At 46.0% G+C, this 19,184-nt stretch overlaps 1 protein-coding gene across 5 annotated transcripts in view; it reads right to left on the bottom strand.

The window, feature by feature from the left end:
- The window catches only part of kif1aa (kinesin family member 1Aa), a 520,143-nt gene that overhangs the window by 136,419 nt on the left and 364,540 nt on the right, over nucleotides 1–19,184 (bottom strand). For 3 of the 5 annotated variants that reach the window (XM_068041901.1, XM_068041905.1, XM_068041903.1), the window contains exons 32-34: nucleotides 18,933–19,017; nucleotides 15,840–15,945; nucleotides 9,519–9,545 (exon numbers count right to left, since the gene is read on the bottom strand). In XM_068041901.1, coding sequence (XP_067898002.1) covers nucleotides 9,519–9,545; nucleotides 15,840–15,945; nucleotides 18,933–19,017 — 218 coding nt within the window. The remainder of the gene's footprint in view (nucleotides 1–9,518; nucleotides 9,546–15,839; nucleotides 15,946–18,932; nucleotides 19,018–19,184) is intronic. The other 2 variants (XM_068041902.1, XM_068041904.1) reach the window with 1 other exon arrangement.

The raw sequence follows: 19,184 nt of genomic DNA, 5'->3' as shown, positions 1-19,184 counted from the left end.
CTGAAGGCCAGCCAACTGATACTTTTGCTAGATACAGCTTTGACTCAGTGGAATTGTAGACACTCATTTACTGGTCTTAAATAGGGATATAACATGGGGAATTTTAATCATACAGTTCTCACATGTCTCAGCACCCTCTTGGTATGAACAGTACGCTTGCCAGGACTGGACCAGTTTGGTCTTATCAGAGCTAGTGACAGGTCCATCAAGAGCATGTCCACAGTATTCCACTGAGGTTCTGCAATTGGCTGAGGATAAAGGCCTTATGCCTGGCAGTCAACCACTCAGGAACATACTTTATGTGACTCCCAGCTCAATGCATTTACAGTCTCAATTCCGAGACTGTTAGCAGAGGAAGAAAAGGGAGGGTCTGAGGGGGAGAGAAGGACACAATGCCTTCCAGGATGATGGGGCTGAGGAGGAAGATGAGTGGGGTCCAGGAAGAATCATCAGCTTCAAGCTGTACAGAATAATATTGTGTTGACAAAATAATCTTTTAAAAGGGGTTTTTTGGTGAAAGGTGCAGAATATTGATGCTGAGAATGAAATTATTTGCAGTTTTTGCACCACCATTCAGCACTTCCAGGTTAGGTACAACAGGGATTAAATATCAGGTAAAGCTCCCTCTACACTATCCCACGAACACTCCCAGGTCAGTGTTGAGAGGTTGAATATAAATTAAAGCGCCTGCTACATTGCCCACTATTTGGACAGCGCTACCTCTCCCCTCATAATACTCTCTTCCAGCATCACTTTACCTTTGACCCTCAGACACCTGACTTCCTGTTGTGATGTTATGAATAGAGCACTTAACAGTGCTCCCAGCCACTTGTTTTCATAAATAAGAAAAACAGGTCACTCTGGCTGTTGTCTAAACCATTCTTTATCTTATTTTCCTGAAACATAACAACTAACAAGGATGATATGAGTAAGATTATTAACAGGTCGATGTTTGGGGGTGTGCGAATCTTGCCAATTTGGTGGCTTGCAAGATGCCTGAACTTGGAAAGGCCAACATTTGAATACACAGAAAGGTCCTAGTATGATCAGCTCCGTCCTTCAACATTGCCTGCAGCTCTAGATTCTTAAAGCAGATGCCCATCACGAGTGGGCCAATAGTAGATTGACTGCATTGGTCAAACTCTGAGCATGCTCAATTGTTCAGGCTTGACCATGGCAGACCCCACAGGTATAAAGGTACAGTATTGCTCTTAAAGGCCTGCATGTGGGCTCATCAGATTTAGTTAGTGCCCTGACCCCACTGAGATAATTAATGTCTACCTCCCTCAAATTTACACTGCAACTAAACTCAAAACTCTCAAGGAGAGGCTCCACATTTTAAGATAGAATTTTCTTCTTCCTTCTAATCCACATACTGTTCCACTCCTTATTTAGGATAGTCCCCGGATACAGACTTTTCCATGATCACGATCTATGCTGCACTGTATTAGTGATAAGGAAGCACATCCATGGAGCGCAGATGATTCCCTCTCTCCCCCTTCCTCCAAAGTGCTCCCTATTTAAAAATTCTAAATCTCTAAAATTCTAAATCTAAATTCTGGCCAAACACTTAAGAAACTTCTCAGTTGCACATCTTTTAGCTTCCTTGTACAAACATGTTCCTCACGTTATGTTTCATTATCGCAAAGTTCTTGGGCTGGATTTTTAAAGCTTGCTGGGGGCAAGAATGGCAGGAATCTGGAGAGGGATGTGCAGCTGCTGACATCAGTTGGGCAGCTGGGGTTGGCAGGGGAAGGCCTAGTGAATGCACAAAGCCCAGCTGAGGGAGTTCAAATGGGAACAGGCTACACTGACATTGGACAGAGTAGCCAGGATGAGCTGTAGCAGATACAACCACCTGGACAGCAGGAGGCCAGAGGAGCACAGCAGGGCCTGCAAGGGGAGGAAGGTGCTACCCAAGACATTGGGTGCACAACCCAAGATTCAGCTACCTGCAAATAACAGCGCCAGTGCCATAGGAGGCATATGCCGATCCAGGCAGACCTGTGTGCTCTGATCCACAATGATCTGAGGCCTCACACCCGCATGACAGTCCCTGCAGCTGTCAAGGTCACCATCACCCTGAATTTCTTTGCAAACAGGTCGTTCCAGCGATCAGCTGTGGATCTAGGTGACATCTCACACTCAGTATCTCATCAGGCCATCAGGCAGGTCACGGATGCCATATACCGGAGGGGGTGGGCCTGCGCAGGCACAGAGGGCATTGGGTTTCATCTCCACTCTCTAGATTCCCCCAGGTGCAGGGCATCATTGATTGTACCAAGGTGGCCATCAAGGAACCCAGTGACCAGCCAGTGAGATCCATCAACAGGAAGGGCTTCCACTCCTTAACATCCAACTGGTCTGTGACCACAAGAGCTTCCTCCATGTGTGCACTCCTTTCCTGGCAGCTGCCATGACTCCTTCATTCTCCGCCAGTCCAGCATGCTTCGGTCCTCATACCCCAAAGTGCATGGATGGATCAAAGGGGACAAAGGAAAATCCCTTGAAGAGATGGTACTGACCCCTCTACAGGAGCGCCAGACAGAGTTATACAACCAATGCCACCTGCTCAGCAGGCCAACCATTGCGCAGGCAATCAGGCTTCTGAAGATGCGATTCTGGTGCCTGGACCAGTCAGGTGGCACCCTCCAATACCCTCCTGCAAGAATCTCGGTCATTCTGGTGGTCTGCTGCACTCTCCATAACATGGAACTCGAGGATAGTGAGGCCGTGGAAGGAGACAGCTCATCGGGTAGCAGCAGGAGGTAAGAGAGGAGGAGGAAGCAGGAGCAGAGGGAGATGACACTGAAAAGAGAGGTGCCCCTGCTGCACGACGAGGTGGCCTCCTCCCGCCACCCTCTGGGAACAGGACCTCCCTTCTCTCCCTCACGGCCTCCAGCTCCCCTGTGACTTTTCACTTCCCTCTGGTGCAGTGGAAGGTTTTGGCACAAAACACAGATCGCTCCCTCAAGACAACCAGCAGCCTCAGTGATGGCTGTCATGGGGTGTCTACATGAGCCCCACACTCGATCTGACCCCCTCCATTCCAGGCCCCACTGGCGCTAAGTGAACAAGAAACCTGTCTCCATACCAATTAAGGGCTTACCCATTCGAAATCCTGAATCAGTTTCCCACCAGAGGCAAGTTTCTGACCCAAAAGCAGGCCCAACTCCTGTTTCCCGCCTCTGTAACGAAAATCCAACTCCTTGAATCCATTCCAAAGCAATCAATAGGTTTTTGAGTCAAAAAGCTGACCCAGAACAGTAAAGAGTGTGGCAGGATGACTTTATTTAATCATAATGTAATATATAGTGGATCATTAACAGGCTAATAGTTTTGTAGGGAAGAGAGGGACAGGGAAATAAGGAAAAAGGATGATGGGACAATAAGAGAGAGGTAGAAAAGAAGAGAGGGGGAGGGGCAAGGAGGTGGAGCGAACGGAGGAAAGCGAAAGGTGGAGGAAGTGAAGGACAGGAAGAAGAATGGAGTGGGATGGTGAAAATCAGGGAACTGAAATGAAGAGAGAAGGGTAGTGGAGAGAGATAGGGTGATGGAAGCAAGAAATGATAGGAGAAAGGGAGAAATCTCATTCCGTCTCTTGGAGACATCCTTAAGCAAACATGAACTACTTTGAATTCCGCCTTCACCACGTGGGCGATGATCTGGTAGAGCAGATTGCCCGTCCATTGCAGAAGCCACTCAATGTTTATAGTGTTGATTTCTGCCCAGACAGTGAAGGTGAAAAAAATGGCCTCTGCATTGACTGTTGCCAAGTAGATAATCCAAAGTGAACACCTCACAGTTAGCAGGTTGAACAGCGTGGGCGTAGATTGGTGGTAGATTGTCTGCTTGCTCCTTGGGTTGGTGGCGTGGTGGGGTGGTTAGTGTGCATAGTGATCAATGGGAAGAGCTTAAGATGGGAAGGAGTTACCCTTTTGATTCAGAATCTTTTATTTGCTGATAATATTCAAGGTAATTCCACGATCAGTGTTCCTGCACAGAGTTTTTTTATTCATTCACGGAGGTGGACATGGCTGGCAAGGGCAGTAATTATTGCTCCTCCCTAATCGCCCTTGAGAAGTTGGCGGTGAGCTGTCTTCTTGGGTCATTTCAGAGGGCAGTTAAGAGTCAACCACATTACTGTGGATCTGGAGTCACATGTAGGCCAGACCAGGTAAGGATGGCGGATTTCCCTCCCTAAAGGACATTAGTGAAGCAGGTAATAGCTTTTTTATTCCAGATATAAATTCCCCAGCTGCTATGGAGGGATTTAAACTCAAGTCTCCAGTCCAGGGTTCTGGATTATTAATTCAGTAACATAACCACGATGTTTGAACAACTCGTCACTGCCGGCAAGACCTGAAACAAATCGTGCTTTGCAATAATTTTGCTGTGTTTGAGTATCCCACCCGAAACATTAACCTGTCTCACACAGTGTCTAACTTACAGTGTATTTCCAGATTTATCAAAGTCTATGAGAGCTTGGGACTTGCCCTGAACACCAGGAAGAACAAAGTTCTCTACAAACCCACACCAAATGTATCAAATCCAATGACTTCAATTGAGATTCATGGTGAAGTGTTGGAAAATGTCCCTCACTTCCCATATCTTGGAAGCTATCTATGCCAAAAAGCTGACATTGATGAAGAGGTACACCACTGAATTCAATGTGCTATCTCAGCTTATGGTAAATTATGTACTCGAGTTCTGCCCACACTTCTCTACAGTGCTGAAGTTTGGACAATTTATAGATGCCAAATCGAGGCCCGAGAACAACACCATCAATGCTGTGTTGGAAGGATCCTGCGAATCAAGTGGGAGGACAAAAGAACAAACATGAACATCCTCCAAGACACAGACATGACAAATATAGAGGCCATGATAGTTTCCCCATCAGTGGGGATGATTGGGGACATGTCGTCAGAATGCTTGACTCAAGACTGCCCAAACAGGTGCACGACTCCGAGCTACTCCAAGGAGCCTGTTCACACGGGGGCCAAAGGAAATGTTTCAAAGACAATCTCAAAGCCTCCATGAAGGTCTGCTCTATTAACATCAACACATGGGAAGCAGATGCCCAATCGCAATAAAAATGGTGACCGTCATCAAAAATGGTGTCAAGACCTTCCAATCACCAAGAGCAGCCACAGAGAGAGAGAACAGTGAGAGACACGGAAAGAGAGGGCAGCTGCTCAAGCCAACAATCTGCCAACACCTGTACCAGCCGACAACCGATGTCCTCACTTTGAGAGAGCCTGTAAGGCTAAGATAGGGCTCATCAGCCATCTGTGAACTCACAGCCAACACTGACATCTCACTTTCACCCAGTCATCCACAAGGCAAAATCATCCTCAACACAAAGGATTGGCGATGCTATCCACAGCATTCGTTTGTTTTCTTTCAGAGGCCAGATTCCACCACACTTTCAGCACGGACGATGTTGCTGGGGTCAGTGATCTTTTGGCCACTACTATTAATGGTGATAAGTTCACAAGCTGCGCTCCACCATTTCCCCACTACCCATGACCTCAGATTTCAGTGTCCAGGGTTTCCCCAGTAATTCCTGAGTTGACTGCACTACAATTATTCTCTCCATCTTTGGCCTCCTACACTAGTCCACTCAAGCTCAATAAACAGTGTCTCATCTTTCTCCTGGGTACCCTGCAGTACTTTATGAGGAATATTGAGCTCGAGACCTCATCTGTCTGTTAGTTCCTGCCTTTCACCACCTCATTCCTTTCCATTTTGTGGCTGTTTATACTATTGCTATTCATTTGCCTGAAATGACTTCCTGAAATTGAACAGTCATTTATACCTCCTTCCTGCATTTTCAAATCTGTTTCCAGGCCCATGGCTACCTGTTTGTGGACAATAATTAGCACAGCTGAACTCTTTTACAACCTCCTTGTTGTGAAATACACAGCACAAAATGCTATTCGGCCCATCAATGCTAGCTCTTTGACTGGTGCTATCTGCTATAAAATAACTTTTTGGCTGTTCTCCCCATCTCTTTCAGTTTGGTCAATCTTCCCCTGACCGACCGCCATTGATAATACCAGGTCTGATGAAGGGTCTGAGTTTTAACCCGTCTTTCTACTTTTCGAATATGGACAGACTTGCCAGGGCCGAATTTATGAATGCGTGCCAGCGGACGGGAGGCTTGCAGTAAGCCATGCTCACTGTATTTTCATGGCCACACCAATCTTCATTTTATGCCAGTTTTGACAGAAAAGCTGTCGAATCACTGTGCATTTCTCCTCGTCCCCATTTGGAATTTCCAGCATTTGCAATTTTTTTGTTTTATTTTTGACATTTTCCTTCGCTGGGTTTAAATTTCGAATAGGATATAAAAGGCTTTGACTGCAGGCCAATAAGAAGGAATACTGTCTCTTTGAACAAAAGAAATATCACAATCTTGCAATAAAGACATTGTAAAAGGAGCACAAATATCATCGGAGGGCACAGCAGGTTAACAGGCACGGGACACCGACAGGGGAGTAAATAAAACCAAAACAAGTGATACCAGTGAGTGAAACAAAAGAAACAACAGGACATAAACTTGAGAGAGAGAGAGAGAGACAGGGAAAGAAAAGTTCACTGTGTACCTATTGTCATTTCCGTGTGTTATGCTTTTAGTGAAGACAACCCAGAGACAAACACAAAAGGGAAAAAAAAAGAAAAAAATGTCAGAAGTTTAGTCCTCAGGATGTTAGATGCCATGTCAGTAATGCTGACCTCAGCAAGAGAGGGGTGGGGGGGTTGGTGAAGGAGGGGAGGGATAGGGTGGGGGCAAATTTAGAGGCTCCACCCTCCACCACAGCGAAGTACAGACTGCCAGTGAGCATTACCGTGCAGCTTCCTCTGAGAGGAATAGAAATTCTGCAAAGACCTGGATTGTGAATTGGTTGGGGAATGTGACACACTGTTGCTTGCATAGCTATCACCAGATAAAATGGAGGAGGAAGCTTGGTGACTGTAAATATATCATAACCTCTTTCAATCACTGCTGATGGGAACAGTCCTCCTCTGGGAATGATTTAATCTACCAGGCCATCCCTGGTTGCACAGTGAGTCACCATTACACTGTACAGTTAAACAGTGAGTAATCCATACCTTGATGAAGAAACAGCAACTCAATACTATTACACAGTGAGTAACCATTGCTCTGTTGAATAACCCGCAACTTGATACAGCTACACCATGATAATGCTTACCCTACTGAACAAACAGGATCGCTGTACAGTTACACAGTGAGTAATCCTTACTCCGCTGAGTAAACAGGAATTCTGTAGTTTCACAATGAGTAACCCTTACTCTGCTGAATAAACAGGAATGTTGTATAGTTACACAGTAAGTAACCTCACCTTGCTGATTATTCCAGGTATCAGGAATTGAAGTTAGGACGGAAGGTTCACAAAACTGGTTTTATTTTCTTGACAAAAACATGAACTTTCAAGGTAGCTAAACCTATGTGAAGTTTTCCAGATTGCAAAGTGGTCCAGGGTATTGTTCCCTATAAGCAAAAGGCTTCAAATACCAGGACACACAAGTTAAAATCACGAAATTAGGAGTAGGAAGGGAAGTCAATATTTTTACAAAAAAATTAATACATTTGAGGAACACTTGGAAGGTCATTAAAGCAAACGGTATGAATGGGTTCAATAGGCAACTACATTTCGAGATATGCAAAGGAAACCCGACGCGAGCCCGAATTCTGGACCCGGAAGACCGACCCCACTCGACCCGAACCCAACACATGTCGTCGGGACCCGTCGGGGTCGGGTCAGTTGGCAGGCTTTTACATCAGTACATGGGTAAAGGCCTACTACCCGACCAGACCCCGACGGGATCCGACGGCATGTGTCGGGTTCGGGTCAGGTCGGGCTTCCGGGTCGAGTATTTGGACTTGGGTCGGGTTTTCTTTGCACACCTCTAAACTACATGTGTAATTCAGGAGAAGGATTGATAGATATGGCAAGGTGTCATCTGGGAACAATGAACTGGCTTGTTTGATCGAATGGTTGTTTTCTGTTTTAAAGACTCTTACATTCTGAACGGCAATTCCATATACAGTAAGTAATCTTTGAATAGCTAAATAAACAGATAAACAGAGGCTCCATTTAGTTACAATGAGTAAATCGCTGCTCTGATGATAAACACTGACTGCAATCAGATATAATGAGATAAACACTGGCTCCAGTGAGAATTACCCTGCAGAATTGATAGGAACCTCACCCAGATACAGTGAGAAACCCTTATACTGCTGAATTAATAAGAACTCCGCACAAATACAGTGAGGAAGCCTTGCCCTGCTGAATTAACAGGAACTCCACACAGATACAATGAGAAACCCTTATCCTGCTGAATTAATAGGAACTCCACACAGATACAGTGAGAAAACCTTATCCTGCTGAATTAATAAGAACTCCGCACAAATACAGTGAGGAAGCCTAACAGGAACTCCACATAGATACAGTTAGAAACCCTTACCCTGCTGAATTAACAGGAACTCCACACAGATACAGTGAGAAACCCTTACCCTGCTGAATTCACAGGAATTCCACACAGATACAGTGAGACAGCCTTACCCTGCTGAACTAACAGAAATGCCGCACAGATACAGTAAGAAACCCTTATCCTGCTGAATTCACAGGAACTCCGCACAGATACAGTGAGAAACCCTTACCCTGCTGAATTAATAGGAACACCGTACAGATATAGTGAGAAACTTTTACATTCTGAACTGGGATTATGAACACAGTAAATGACCTTTAGTCTTTTGAACAAACAGAAACTCCACAGACTGTCCATTATGTGTGAAGTCTAAGGGATTAATTTGTTGGTGCAGACTGTCTATCTCACAACCAAATAATCTATAAGGCAACTACGATTGTCCAAGCCTTTCCTCATTTCTGTTTTGATCTCCTCTGCCTCAAATGGCCTGCTGGATAACGTCTTTGATTGGTCCATGAACAATTGTAACAACACTTCACTGTTTGTGCTCACATTGGCCTATTTTATAGGCAGGCCAAATTCCTTGCAGTGGCCTATGGCCTTCAACACAACACATCAGATTCCAGCTTTTCAAACGTTGAAATACTGAGGTCTACTACAGCTGAAAGGAGGAACAGTGCAACGTTTTGCACACACGCACTGATCTTGCATACTCCCTGCCAAAAATAACTTAACAGAATGAAGTAGCAGCAGAAAAGCTCCCCCTGACCCACCCTCCCCCAGTCCTTAGCGATACGCCAGCCCATTTTTTCACAGCCATTGCAAGCGCAACATGCAGCCTTTGGCCTCCTCAGAGCTCATGGAATCGGGCTTCAAACCGAATCAAACTGGCAATGCCTGGCAGGTCTTTGCAGAATGTGGTGAAAAGAGGAAAAGTGAAAGGAAACAACTAGTCCAAATAAATGAAGATTAAATCAAAGAAAAGCAAAGGTTTCAATGGGATTTCGATGCCTGAAAACTGTTGAGAAATAAATATTTTAAGGATTTAAAACAAAAAATACCTAGGCATATCCGAATCAAGAAATTGCCTGCAAAAACACAAAAACAATACCTTGTTAGTAGACTCAATAAAGTATCGGAGGTGACGGTAACATCATAAAGCAAAGCAAATATGGAGGCTTTGGGCCTTCAGCAGACCCTGGGTACAATGACAATGCAAAGCTATGTTCTAGGAGATAGAAGGTCACTAAGGTTCATTCAACAGTTTTGTTTGGGGCCATCTTATATAACAAAGTGCCTTGCCATTTTTAAAATAATGTTTTGATTTGTCATCAAATTACTAATACATGGTAAACAGAGCAGTTCAGAATGGGTGGGCGAGGCCTAAATGCTAGGCTACATTGTGCCTTTCTCTCCAGCACTGATTTCACCCTCAAGCACAGAATCTGGCAGCTGATGACTGTCTAGTAAAAAGGAAATATATACTTTACGTTGATGTTAGATCAGAGACTGTAGCATGGTAGCTGGATCGCAAAGTTTCGACGTATGTGCACAACTTTGGGTTAGCCTTCTTTTGCTAAGCCCAAAGCTGAACAGGATGTAGGAGAGGGCAGGGCAGGGCAGGGGGTGGGATCAGGGGCTTGAGTATGACTGCTGGGATGATGAAGATATTAAGAACTGATTTCTGCATTCCACGAGACACAGATGTAATGGGCTTTTAAGTTAGCAATCAGATTTATGGTGATCACCCCTCTTGGTATCTCAGGTTTTTCTAAAGCCCTGGATACATTATTCAAAAGCTGGCCTGCTAAGTTGTAGACTGGGAAAACAAATGTTGTGCCTGCATCACAACTAAAATTCTGTTTGCTTTGGCAGCCATTTCCTTGGACACAATTTTGTCTAAATCTGGCTAGTATTTGCTTATCACTGCTGGCAAATAATGTGCTCAGACAGTGAAATCGTCTGCCTGTTAGCCTATTCTGGGCAGAATATTTTTCTAACCATCCACACTATTCTGGGAGGGATCGCGTGGTCAACTTACTTACAGATGCTTCAGCCATTCTGACTCGTTTAGTGACCTTCTATGTCTGTGGCAGGAATAATGTCCATAGGTTGCACATAACAGGGATGAAGCAGGAGGTGACTTCAATAATTCCCTTTTTAGTGCAGTAGCACATTCACTGTACGGCTAGTATGAGAGAAACAATCACCCGTAGCACATATACATTCTCAGGTGCATGTACACACAATCTCACGTTCACACCTACGTGCTGTCTTACACACATTCTCTCATGTTCACATACAAACTCTGTCTCACCTACACTGACTCACTCATATTCACACATAGACTCACTCATATTTATTCACACTTACAAACCGACTCATAGTCACACACACTCCATCACACACAAACATGCATCCCTCATATTCAGTCAAAATTATTCAATTCATACACACTTTCTCTCACACAAACCAAATCAATCAATTTTATAATTATGTAGAGTTATCCTTTGTTACAAGCCTAACCCTTGTTGCATGTATAAGAAAGGGTCAGGAGAACAAATAATTCAATTACTCTAGAAAGATGTCTGCTGATTAAATAAACCATTCAATTGTTCCTGCATCACGCTGCTCATCTCCAATTTTCCTGAACTTATTTGTCCCCATTTCCCTAGCCTTACATTTTCACTGCACTTTTATTTTTTACCCATTTAGTCTGTGTTTCCTGGGTCTCAGGAAACCTGGCAGGTAAAAGGTGGCAGGAAGGACCGGATCCATTAGTGCCTTTACAGCACTGTTTGTGGTCCAGGATGAGCAGGAGTGCTTCCTTCACACTACCCAATAAGCAGATCTACTTCCCTCCCCGTGATTGGAAGAAATCCTGGCCCTCTGATCACCAATCCCCCCACCAACCTCCACCTACCCCTATCTCCACACTCCCCCACCTGACCACAATACCCCCAGACCCTAATCTTTTTCCAAACAGGATCCCTCCTTCCCCTTCAATTCGAATATGATCTCTCCCTCCCAAACATAATCTCTCTCCCCCCCGCCAAACCCAGACATGATCTCTTCATCACGAACATGTTTCCTCCAGCTCTCGAACATAATTCTTTCACCGACCAGATTTACACTCCCTCCAACCACAAACTGCAACCCTGACCAGAAACCCCACCTCCCCACGATCACTTCCTCACTCTCTTTCTCCTCTGTGCTTCCAAGCTGCTGCCTTGAGCCAGACCTCCAGCACAACAGACAGGCAGCCTTTCAATCAGACTTGCTATCAGGTGGGAAACATTGTGAAAAAATTAAACAAACTGTCCCACCCAGTCCCAGATTGTGAAATGACAGTGTCTGACCCACTGTCCCACCCAGTCCCAGAGTGTGAAAGGACAGTGTCTGACCCACTGTCCCACCCAGTCCCAGATTGTGAAAGGACAGTGTCTGACCCACTGTCCCACCCAGTCCCAGATTGTGAAATGACAGTGTCTGACCCACTGTCCCACCCAGTCCCAGATTGTGAAATGACAGTGTCTGACCCACTGTCCCACCCAGTCCCAGAGTGTGAAATGACAGTGTCTGACCCACTGTCCCACCCAGTTCCAGATTGTGAAATAACAGTGTCTGACCCAATGTCCCAATCAGTCCCAGAGTGTGAAATGACAATGTCTGACCCACTGTCCCACCCAGTCCCAGAGAGTGAAATGACAGTGTCTGACCCACTGTCCCACCCTGTCCCAGAGTGTGAAATGACAGTGTCTGACCCACTGTCCCACCCAGTCCCAGAGTGTGAAATGACAGTGTCTGACCCACTGTCCCACCCAGTCCCAGAGTGTGAAATGATAATGTCTGACCCACCCAGTCCCAGAGTGTGAAATGACAATGTCTGACCCACCCAGTCCCAGAGTGTGAAATGACAGTGTCTGACCCACTGTCCCACCCAGTCCCAGAGTGTGAAATGACAATGTCTGACCCACTGTCCCACCCAGTCCCAGAGTGTGAAAGGACAGTGTCTGACCCACTGTCCCACCCAGTCCCAGATTGTGAAATGACAGTGTCTGACCCACTGTCCCACCCAGTCCCAGAGTGTGAAATGACAATGTCTGACCCACCCAGTCCCAGAGTGTGAAATGACAGTGTCTGACCCACTGTCCCACCCAGTCCCAGAGTGTGAAAGGACAGTGTCTGACCCACTGTCCCACCCAGTCCCAGATTGTGAAAGGACAGTGTCTGACCCACTGTCCCACCCAGTCCCAGATTGTGAAATGACAGTGTCTGACCCACTGTCCCACCCAGTCCCAGATTGTGAAATGACAGTGTCTGACCCACTGTCCCACCCAGTCCCAGAGTGTGAAATGACAGTGTCTGACCCACTGTCCCACCCAGTCCCAGATTGTGAAATAACAGTGTCTGACCCACTGTCCCACCCAGTCCCAGAGTGTGAAATGACAGTGTCTGTCCCACCCAGTCCCAGAGTGTGAAATGACAGTGTCTGACCCACTGTCCCACCCAGTCCCAGAGTGTGAAATGACAATGTCTGACCCACTGTCTCACCCAGTCCCAGAGTGTGAAAGGACAGTGTCTGACCCACTGTCCCACCCAGTCCCAGATTGTGAAATAACAGTGTCTGACCCAGTGTCCCACCCAGTCCCAGAGTGTGAAATGACAATGTCTGACCCACTGTCCCACCCAGTCCCAGAGTGTGAAATGACAGTGTCTGACCCACTGTCCCACCCAGTCCCAGAGTGTGAAATGACAGTGTCTGACCCACTGTCCCACCCAGTCCCAGAGTGTGAAAGGACAGTGTCTGACCCACTGTCCCACCCAGTCCCAGAGTGTGAAATGACAATGTCTGACCCACTGTCCCACCCAGTCCCAGAGTGTGAAATGACAATGTCTGACCCACTGTCCCACCCAGTCCCAGAGTGTGAAAGGACAGTGTCTGACCCACTGTCCCACCCAGTCCCAGATTGTGAAATGACAGTGTCTGACCCACTGTCCCACCCAGTCCCAGAGTGTGAAATGACAGTGTCTGACCCATTGTCCCACCCAGTCCCAGATTGTGAAATGACAGTGTCTGACCCACTGTCCCACCCAGTCCCAGAGTGTGAAATGACAATGTCTGACCCACTGTCCCACCCAGTCCCAGAGTGTGAAAGGACAGTGTCTGACCCACCCAGTCCCAGAGTGTGAAATGACAATGTCTGACCCACTGTCCCACCCAGTCCCAGAAGTTACAAATAATGACCAATTTTCTGAAGTGCTTGAGGTACATTAGCGGAAAGGGAAAGAGGGATAACCATGCAATAAAAATGACATTTACAGACGGTCTCTTAGTGATCCTGGAAAATCTACAGTCGCAATGTAATGATCTAGATTGTCCTGACTGAGCATTGCTGTACTCTCTCTCCCATAATTCCTTGTTATTGCTCTGAAAGGAGGTGTTGCTTTCCCATGTTGCACTGCACTGATGAACAGGCTGTCCTGTCCCTCACACTCTGTAAAGGACCGGTCTAGTCACTGGGGCTGTGCGAAGAGATTCAAATCTCAGGGGGCACATTTTAAAATTAATGATCGGAGTGAGAAGGGGGAAAACCTTTTCACCCATAGGGTAACTGAGTTGTGGAACAAGTTTCGCAAGGAAAGACATTGAGGTGGGTTGTATAAATGGGGTGAAGAGACAAGTTAACATATTGATGAAGAGAGGAGATTGGAGGATATGATGACACTGTGGAATCAGTCTCTGGAAAAGAAGTGGGCTTGTTGTCTCTGGATTTTCCTCTGTGGTTGTGGTGGTAGGGGTGAGAATACTTACCCTGTAAACATAGACATGATAGGTGGGGTTTATTGTTATTTCCGCTGCCCCACCTCCGCCACCTCGTGTAAGCGCTTGGTCCTGGCTTTCAATCACCTTCAGTATGAATGGTAAAATAACGCCTTCGTCTTTTAAATCTCCACAAAAGGAAGAAAAGCACCAACTACTTTTGCAAATGCTAGGGAATACCAAGTACTAAGTAGCTACAGATCCACTAAGTGCAGAATAACAGACACCATCCAGCTAGCTACTGAACAGCAACCCAATCAATGAGGTCAAGTAAACTGGCAAAACAACAGAAGAAGCAAAGTTAAAGCATAAATAACATTTTAGATTAAAGTTTGGTTTGAACTCTTTTCAAATTGTCAATTATTTTGTGTATGAAGTAACATTAAGTTTAAATGGTTTCACTCTCTCACTTTCTTGCTGTGTATAGGGTTTTTGCACGCAATGTGAAGTTGTATTCATTGAAGGGCATGACATTCTGTGTGGTGTTAGGACTCCCTATCCTACCAATCTCAGGCCAGGAACAGCATGGATTAGGCCCAAGGATTAATTCTAACGAATCTGGGAGTGTTTAAAAAGACAATGTTAGTGGGAGCTTCTGCTTGGGATAGAAATGCAATACAATGCCAATGTGCTTCCTGGTTTGCCATAGTCATGTGACCTCAACCATGAGGCACTCTGACTGGGGCAGTCATGATAGAGTTTTCATTAAAGATAGAGTCCACACCAGACTGGAGTCCTGTGAGGTCGTAACAGCTTCATTCTATATATAACCTGTGCTGCATCTGAATTGGGTGTTTGATGGGGCAGTGTACAAGGAACTTTACTCTAAACTAATCTGTGTTGTATCTGATCTGGAAATGTCTGATGGAGCAGTATTAGAGGGCAATTTATGCCGGATCTAACTTGTGGTGTACTTGATCTGGAAGTACTTACTGCGCCAGTGTAGTACAGATAGCTAATCTATCCTGTACATGATCTGGGAGCATTTGTTGGAGCACTGTCTTCTTCTTCTTTGGCCTCCTTATGTCGAGAGACAATGGGTAAGCACCTGGAGGTGGTAAGTGGTTTGTGGAGCAGCGCCTGGAGTGGCTATAAAGGCCAATTCTAGATTGACAGGCTCTTCCACAGGTGCTGCAGAAAAATTTGTTTGTCAGGGCTGGAGCACTGTCGAGGGAGCTATTCCCTGTATCTAATCTGTGGTGTACCAGAACTGTGAATGCTTGACATAAGAGTGCAGAGGACACTTTACTCTACATCTAACCCTATGCTGTACCTCAGAGAGTTGATCAGAATTATGAAGGGTTTTGAAAAGTTAAAAAGGGAAAAACTGCACCGAGGACAGCTGAAGAATTGGATAGTCCTGCACTCCTGAATAATTAAGAGGCGGTTGAGGGAAAGGAACTAATAAGTTAGAGTATTGGGAATCTAACAGAAGGGAGCGATGTGGAAATCATTTAAGAATGTAAAAATAACTACACAGTTTGCAGTGGGTAAAAACCAGGCAGTGTCAAACTGGACACGAGTGACTCTCTTGTGTAATACTCGGAGTCTAACCTACCGATCCTCCAGGGATGGGTGCACGTAGCCAGCAGTTAGAATATTCAGGGACAGGATGTTGGGATCAATAACGGAATCATCAGACTCTGGTGTGTTCCGAATCCGACCTATCAATAGAGACAATACAAGACTGGTTACTGAAGCCAGTGTTAACACAACCCAACCCCCAGCTGTTCCTCCCTGAAGGTCTCTCACTTCCGCATGATCTCAATTGAGCTGTGTAACTTTCTACATATATGCTCTGAATTTATTGCAGTACAGTAGAGTTTATGTATATCTCTCCTGCAAAGCAGGATAAATCTGAGGACTCCAGCCTCATTAACATATTTAAAGTGCCATTGTGCCTCCTGACAGCTGATTGGCTGGGGGTGAGGGTTAAATGGGCAAACATTCTGAAAAGGTCAGGAACCCAGTTTGAACTTGCTGACATCCTGGTTTTACTAAGGCAGGACCATGGGTGGGCAGCCAATCAGCTGTCAGGAGGCACAATGGCATTTTAAATATGTTAATGAGGCTGGAGTCCTCAGATTTATCCTGCTTTGCGGGTTTAACTCTGGCCAGCTGGGTTTCCCAAGTCTCTGGAAACGTGGCAACTGCAGTGAGGTGCAGCCAGAGGGTGGTTGGAATCTGGAACACACTGCCTGAAGAGGTGGTAGAGGCAGGAACCCTCACAACATCTAAGAAGTATTTAGATGAGCACTTGAAACGCCATAGCATACAAGGCCACGGGCCAAGTGCGGGAAAATGGGATTAGATTGGATGGGTGCCTGTTGGTAGGCACAGGCAGACATGTTGGGCCGAAAGGTCTGTTTCTGTGCTGTGTGACTCTATGACTCTATGAGCAGTAGGAACTGATGGGATGGAATTTTATGCTTTCCCACATGGCGGGTTTGGAGGCGGGGAGAACATAAAATTGGGTGGGTTTGTGGCGGGGGGGGGACCCCCCCCACCATCCCGCCTCCATCAAAATTAAATCCCAATTAAGGGCCTCATTCATCTCATGGAGAAGGCAAGTGCCTTTGCAGCACTGCTTGTGGGTCAGGAGGAGCAGGAATGCTTCCTCTTGGTTCCGCCACCATCAGACTGCACCCCATATAAATACGAACCCTGGATTGGGGATTGGACTCCCTCCCGGGATCAAACTTCCAGATCCTCCCCCCAACACCTCTCGTGAGATTGGCTATTAGACCACCGGGGCCTCCTCCCACCACCTGGTTGGGGTTCGTTCTCGCCCTCTACCCTGCGCCCCCCTCGCCGCAACCCCCCCTCCCCCCCTCCACCCCACCGGGTCAGGAATCAAACCACCTCATGGTGTCGGGGACTGGACATCCCTGGAGATTGAGATTGGACTCCCCTGCAAGCCATCTACTGTAGTTGGGGGTCGTACTTACCTGGTCCTGTGGCCTCCTCCAGAGTGTTCCCTTCCTAAATGGAACTCAAGCCTGTCAATCAGGCTGACTTCCGGGCAGGGAACCTGTCAGGGGCAAAAGTCACAAGCTATGGAGTTAAAACTCCACAACATGCGGTGAAAACCAGACTTCCAGGTTTCCTGCACGCTATCGAACCCTCCACTCCCAATGTGTCAGCAAGTAAAAACTCCCCCCTAGTCTCCGTACAAAGAATGAGTTGTGAAGTTATCGAATGTACAACTAGAGATATTGACTAAAACAAAGATCATGTAAACATTTAAGAATAGGTTAAATAGATTTCTGAAAGAAAGGCAAATGAAGGGATATGGGAACAGGACAGTGACTTGGCATTGGGACTACTGGTCAGCTGAAGGCTGATTGGGCCAAATGGCCTGTGCGCATGTTGCAACTTCAAATTATTTGGCCGTGAAAAAGCCCTGCAATACCTTGAGCAGGCAATGTTGAACCGTCCTGTTAGATTCATCAGTGTAGATATTCTGGCCTGTATCAGGCATGGAAATCAGGTAAGCTGAGTAGTGGGGGTGGAGAGAAGGAATTTGGGGCAGAATGTTTGCCAGCTTTCCAAGCCTTTCTGGCCCAGTTCTGAAATGCTGGTTGGTGGTGGTGGGGGACTGGCGACAGGTGTTTCTTCCATCCAACAGTACATTGTAATGTCAGAGTTGGAAGTGGGGTTGGTGGGATGGTATCCTACACTAGTGAATGGCCGATGACAAGAATGAAGCCCAAGTATCCACCTTTTCACTACAATCCTTGAACCCACCCTTCTCACCATCTCCCTCAAGGATGCGGATATAGTTGCTGCCCAAATGCCATAAGTGGGGCCCACATGCCGTTTCCTGATGGCTATTGATCCATTAGGAAATTGGCAAATGAAAAAATGCTGCAGCTTAGAGGCATTTAAAAAAAAATCTTTGCCCATTTTGGCCAGATCACCCCCTCTGTACAGAGCAGCTAGGTGCCACCCCACAATTCTGGTACCGCCATGGGCAGCTGGTCAGGGAGCAGCACAAACGCTGTGGGTGTTCACTCGTTTTAAGCAAATGACTCCCAGATGAGTCACTGGTAGGTCAGACTGGTGAGTGGATGCTCTGATCTGTCCTACATCCGATGCCCAATTATAACATCTAGGCTATAATATCTAATCATAGTGGTGAAATCACTCTATGGTCTCACTCCTCCCTATCTCTGTAACCTCCTCAGTCCCTACAGCCCTCCAGGAACTCTATTCCTCTAATTTTGGCCTCTTTATTCTCCTCCTTCTCGCTACCATTAGCGACCACACCTTCAGCTGCCTGGGCCTTAAACTCAGGAATTCTCTGCCTAAATCTCTTCATCTTGCTCCCTGCTTTAAGAAACTCCTTAAAACCGACTTCTTTGACCAAGCTTTTGGTCACCTAATCTAATGTCTTGTTTCCTTCTTTGGCTTGGCATCAAATTTTGATTGATTACTCTCCTGTGAGATGCCTTGAGACACTTTCCTACAATAAAGGCACTATATAAATGTAACTTGTTGTTGGTATTAGTAGAGTTTTTTGGGTTTAGATTATAGCTTTAGATTTGCTTTGCAATGAGATCGCCTGGTATTCCCAGGGCTCCTACTATATCAGGGGATTTCAGGATATACAAACAGGAACAGTGACACCAGTTGCTTTTCCCAGACTTACCAACAACCAGTTCTCGCACTTCCTTCCAACGTATGTCACTTCCTGTCTCATGTACTATTGTAATTGTAATCCGCCTCTGGATTCCCTATCAAAAACCGGGAAAAAAGAACAATGTTAGTCATTGTTAGTCAATGGCTCAATTGCAATAATACTCTTTGACAAGCTGATGTGAGACATTCCGCTTCATTGGTGGATACAGGTATAAAAAATTCAAAGTCAGCACTGTAGGGGTTGTGCCATAAAGTCCCTCTC

This window comes from Heterodontus francisci, chromosome 11 (genome assembly GCF_036365525.1).
Source record: "Heterodontus francisci isolate sHetFra1 chromosome 11, sHetFra1.hap1, whole genome shotgun sequence".
NCBI lineage: Eukaryota > Metazoa > Chordata > Chondrichthyes > Heterodontiformes > Heterodontidae > Heterodontus > Heterodontus francisci.
Note: the sequence above shows the minus strand (reverse complement) of the source record. Positions and strands in the feature narration are given on the sequence as shown.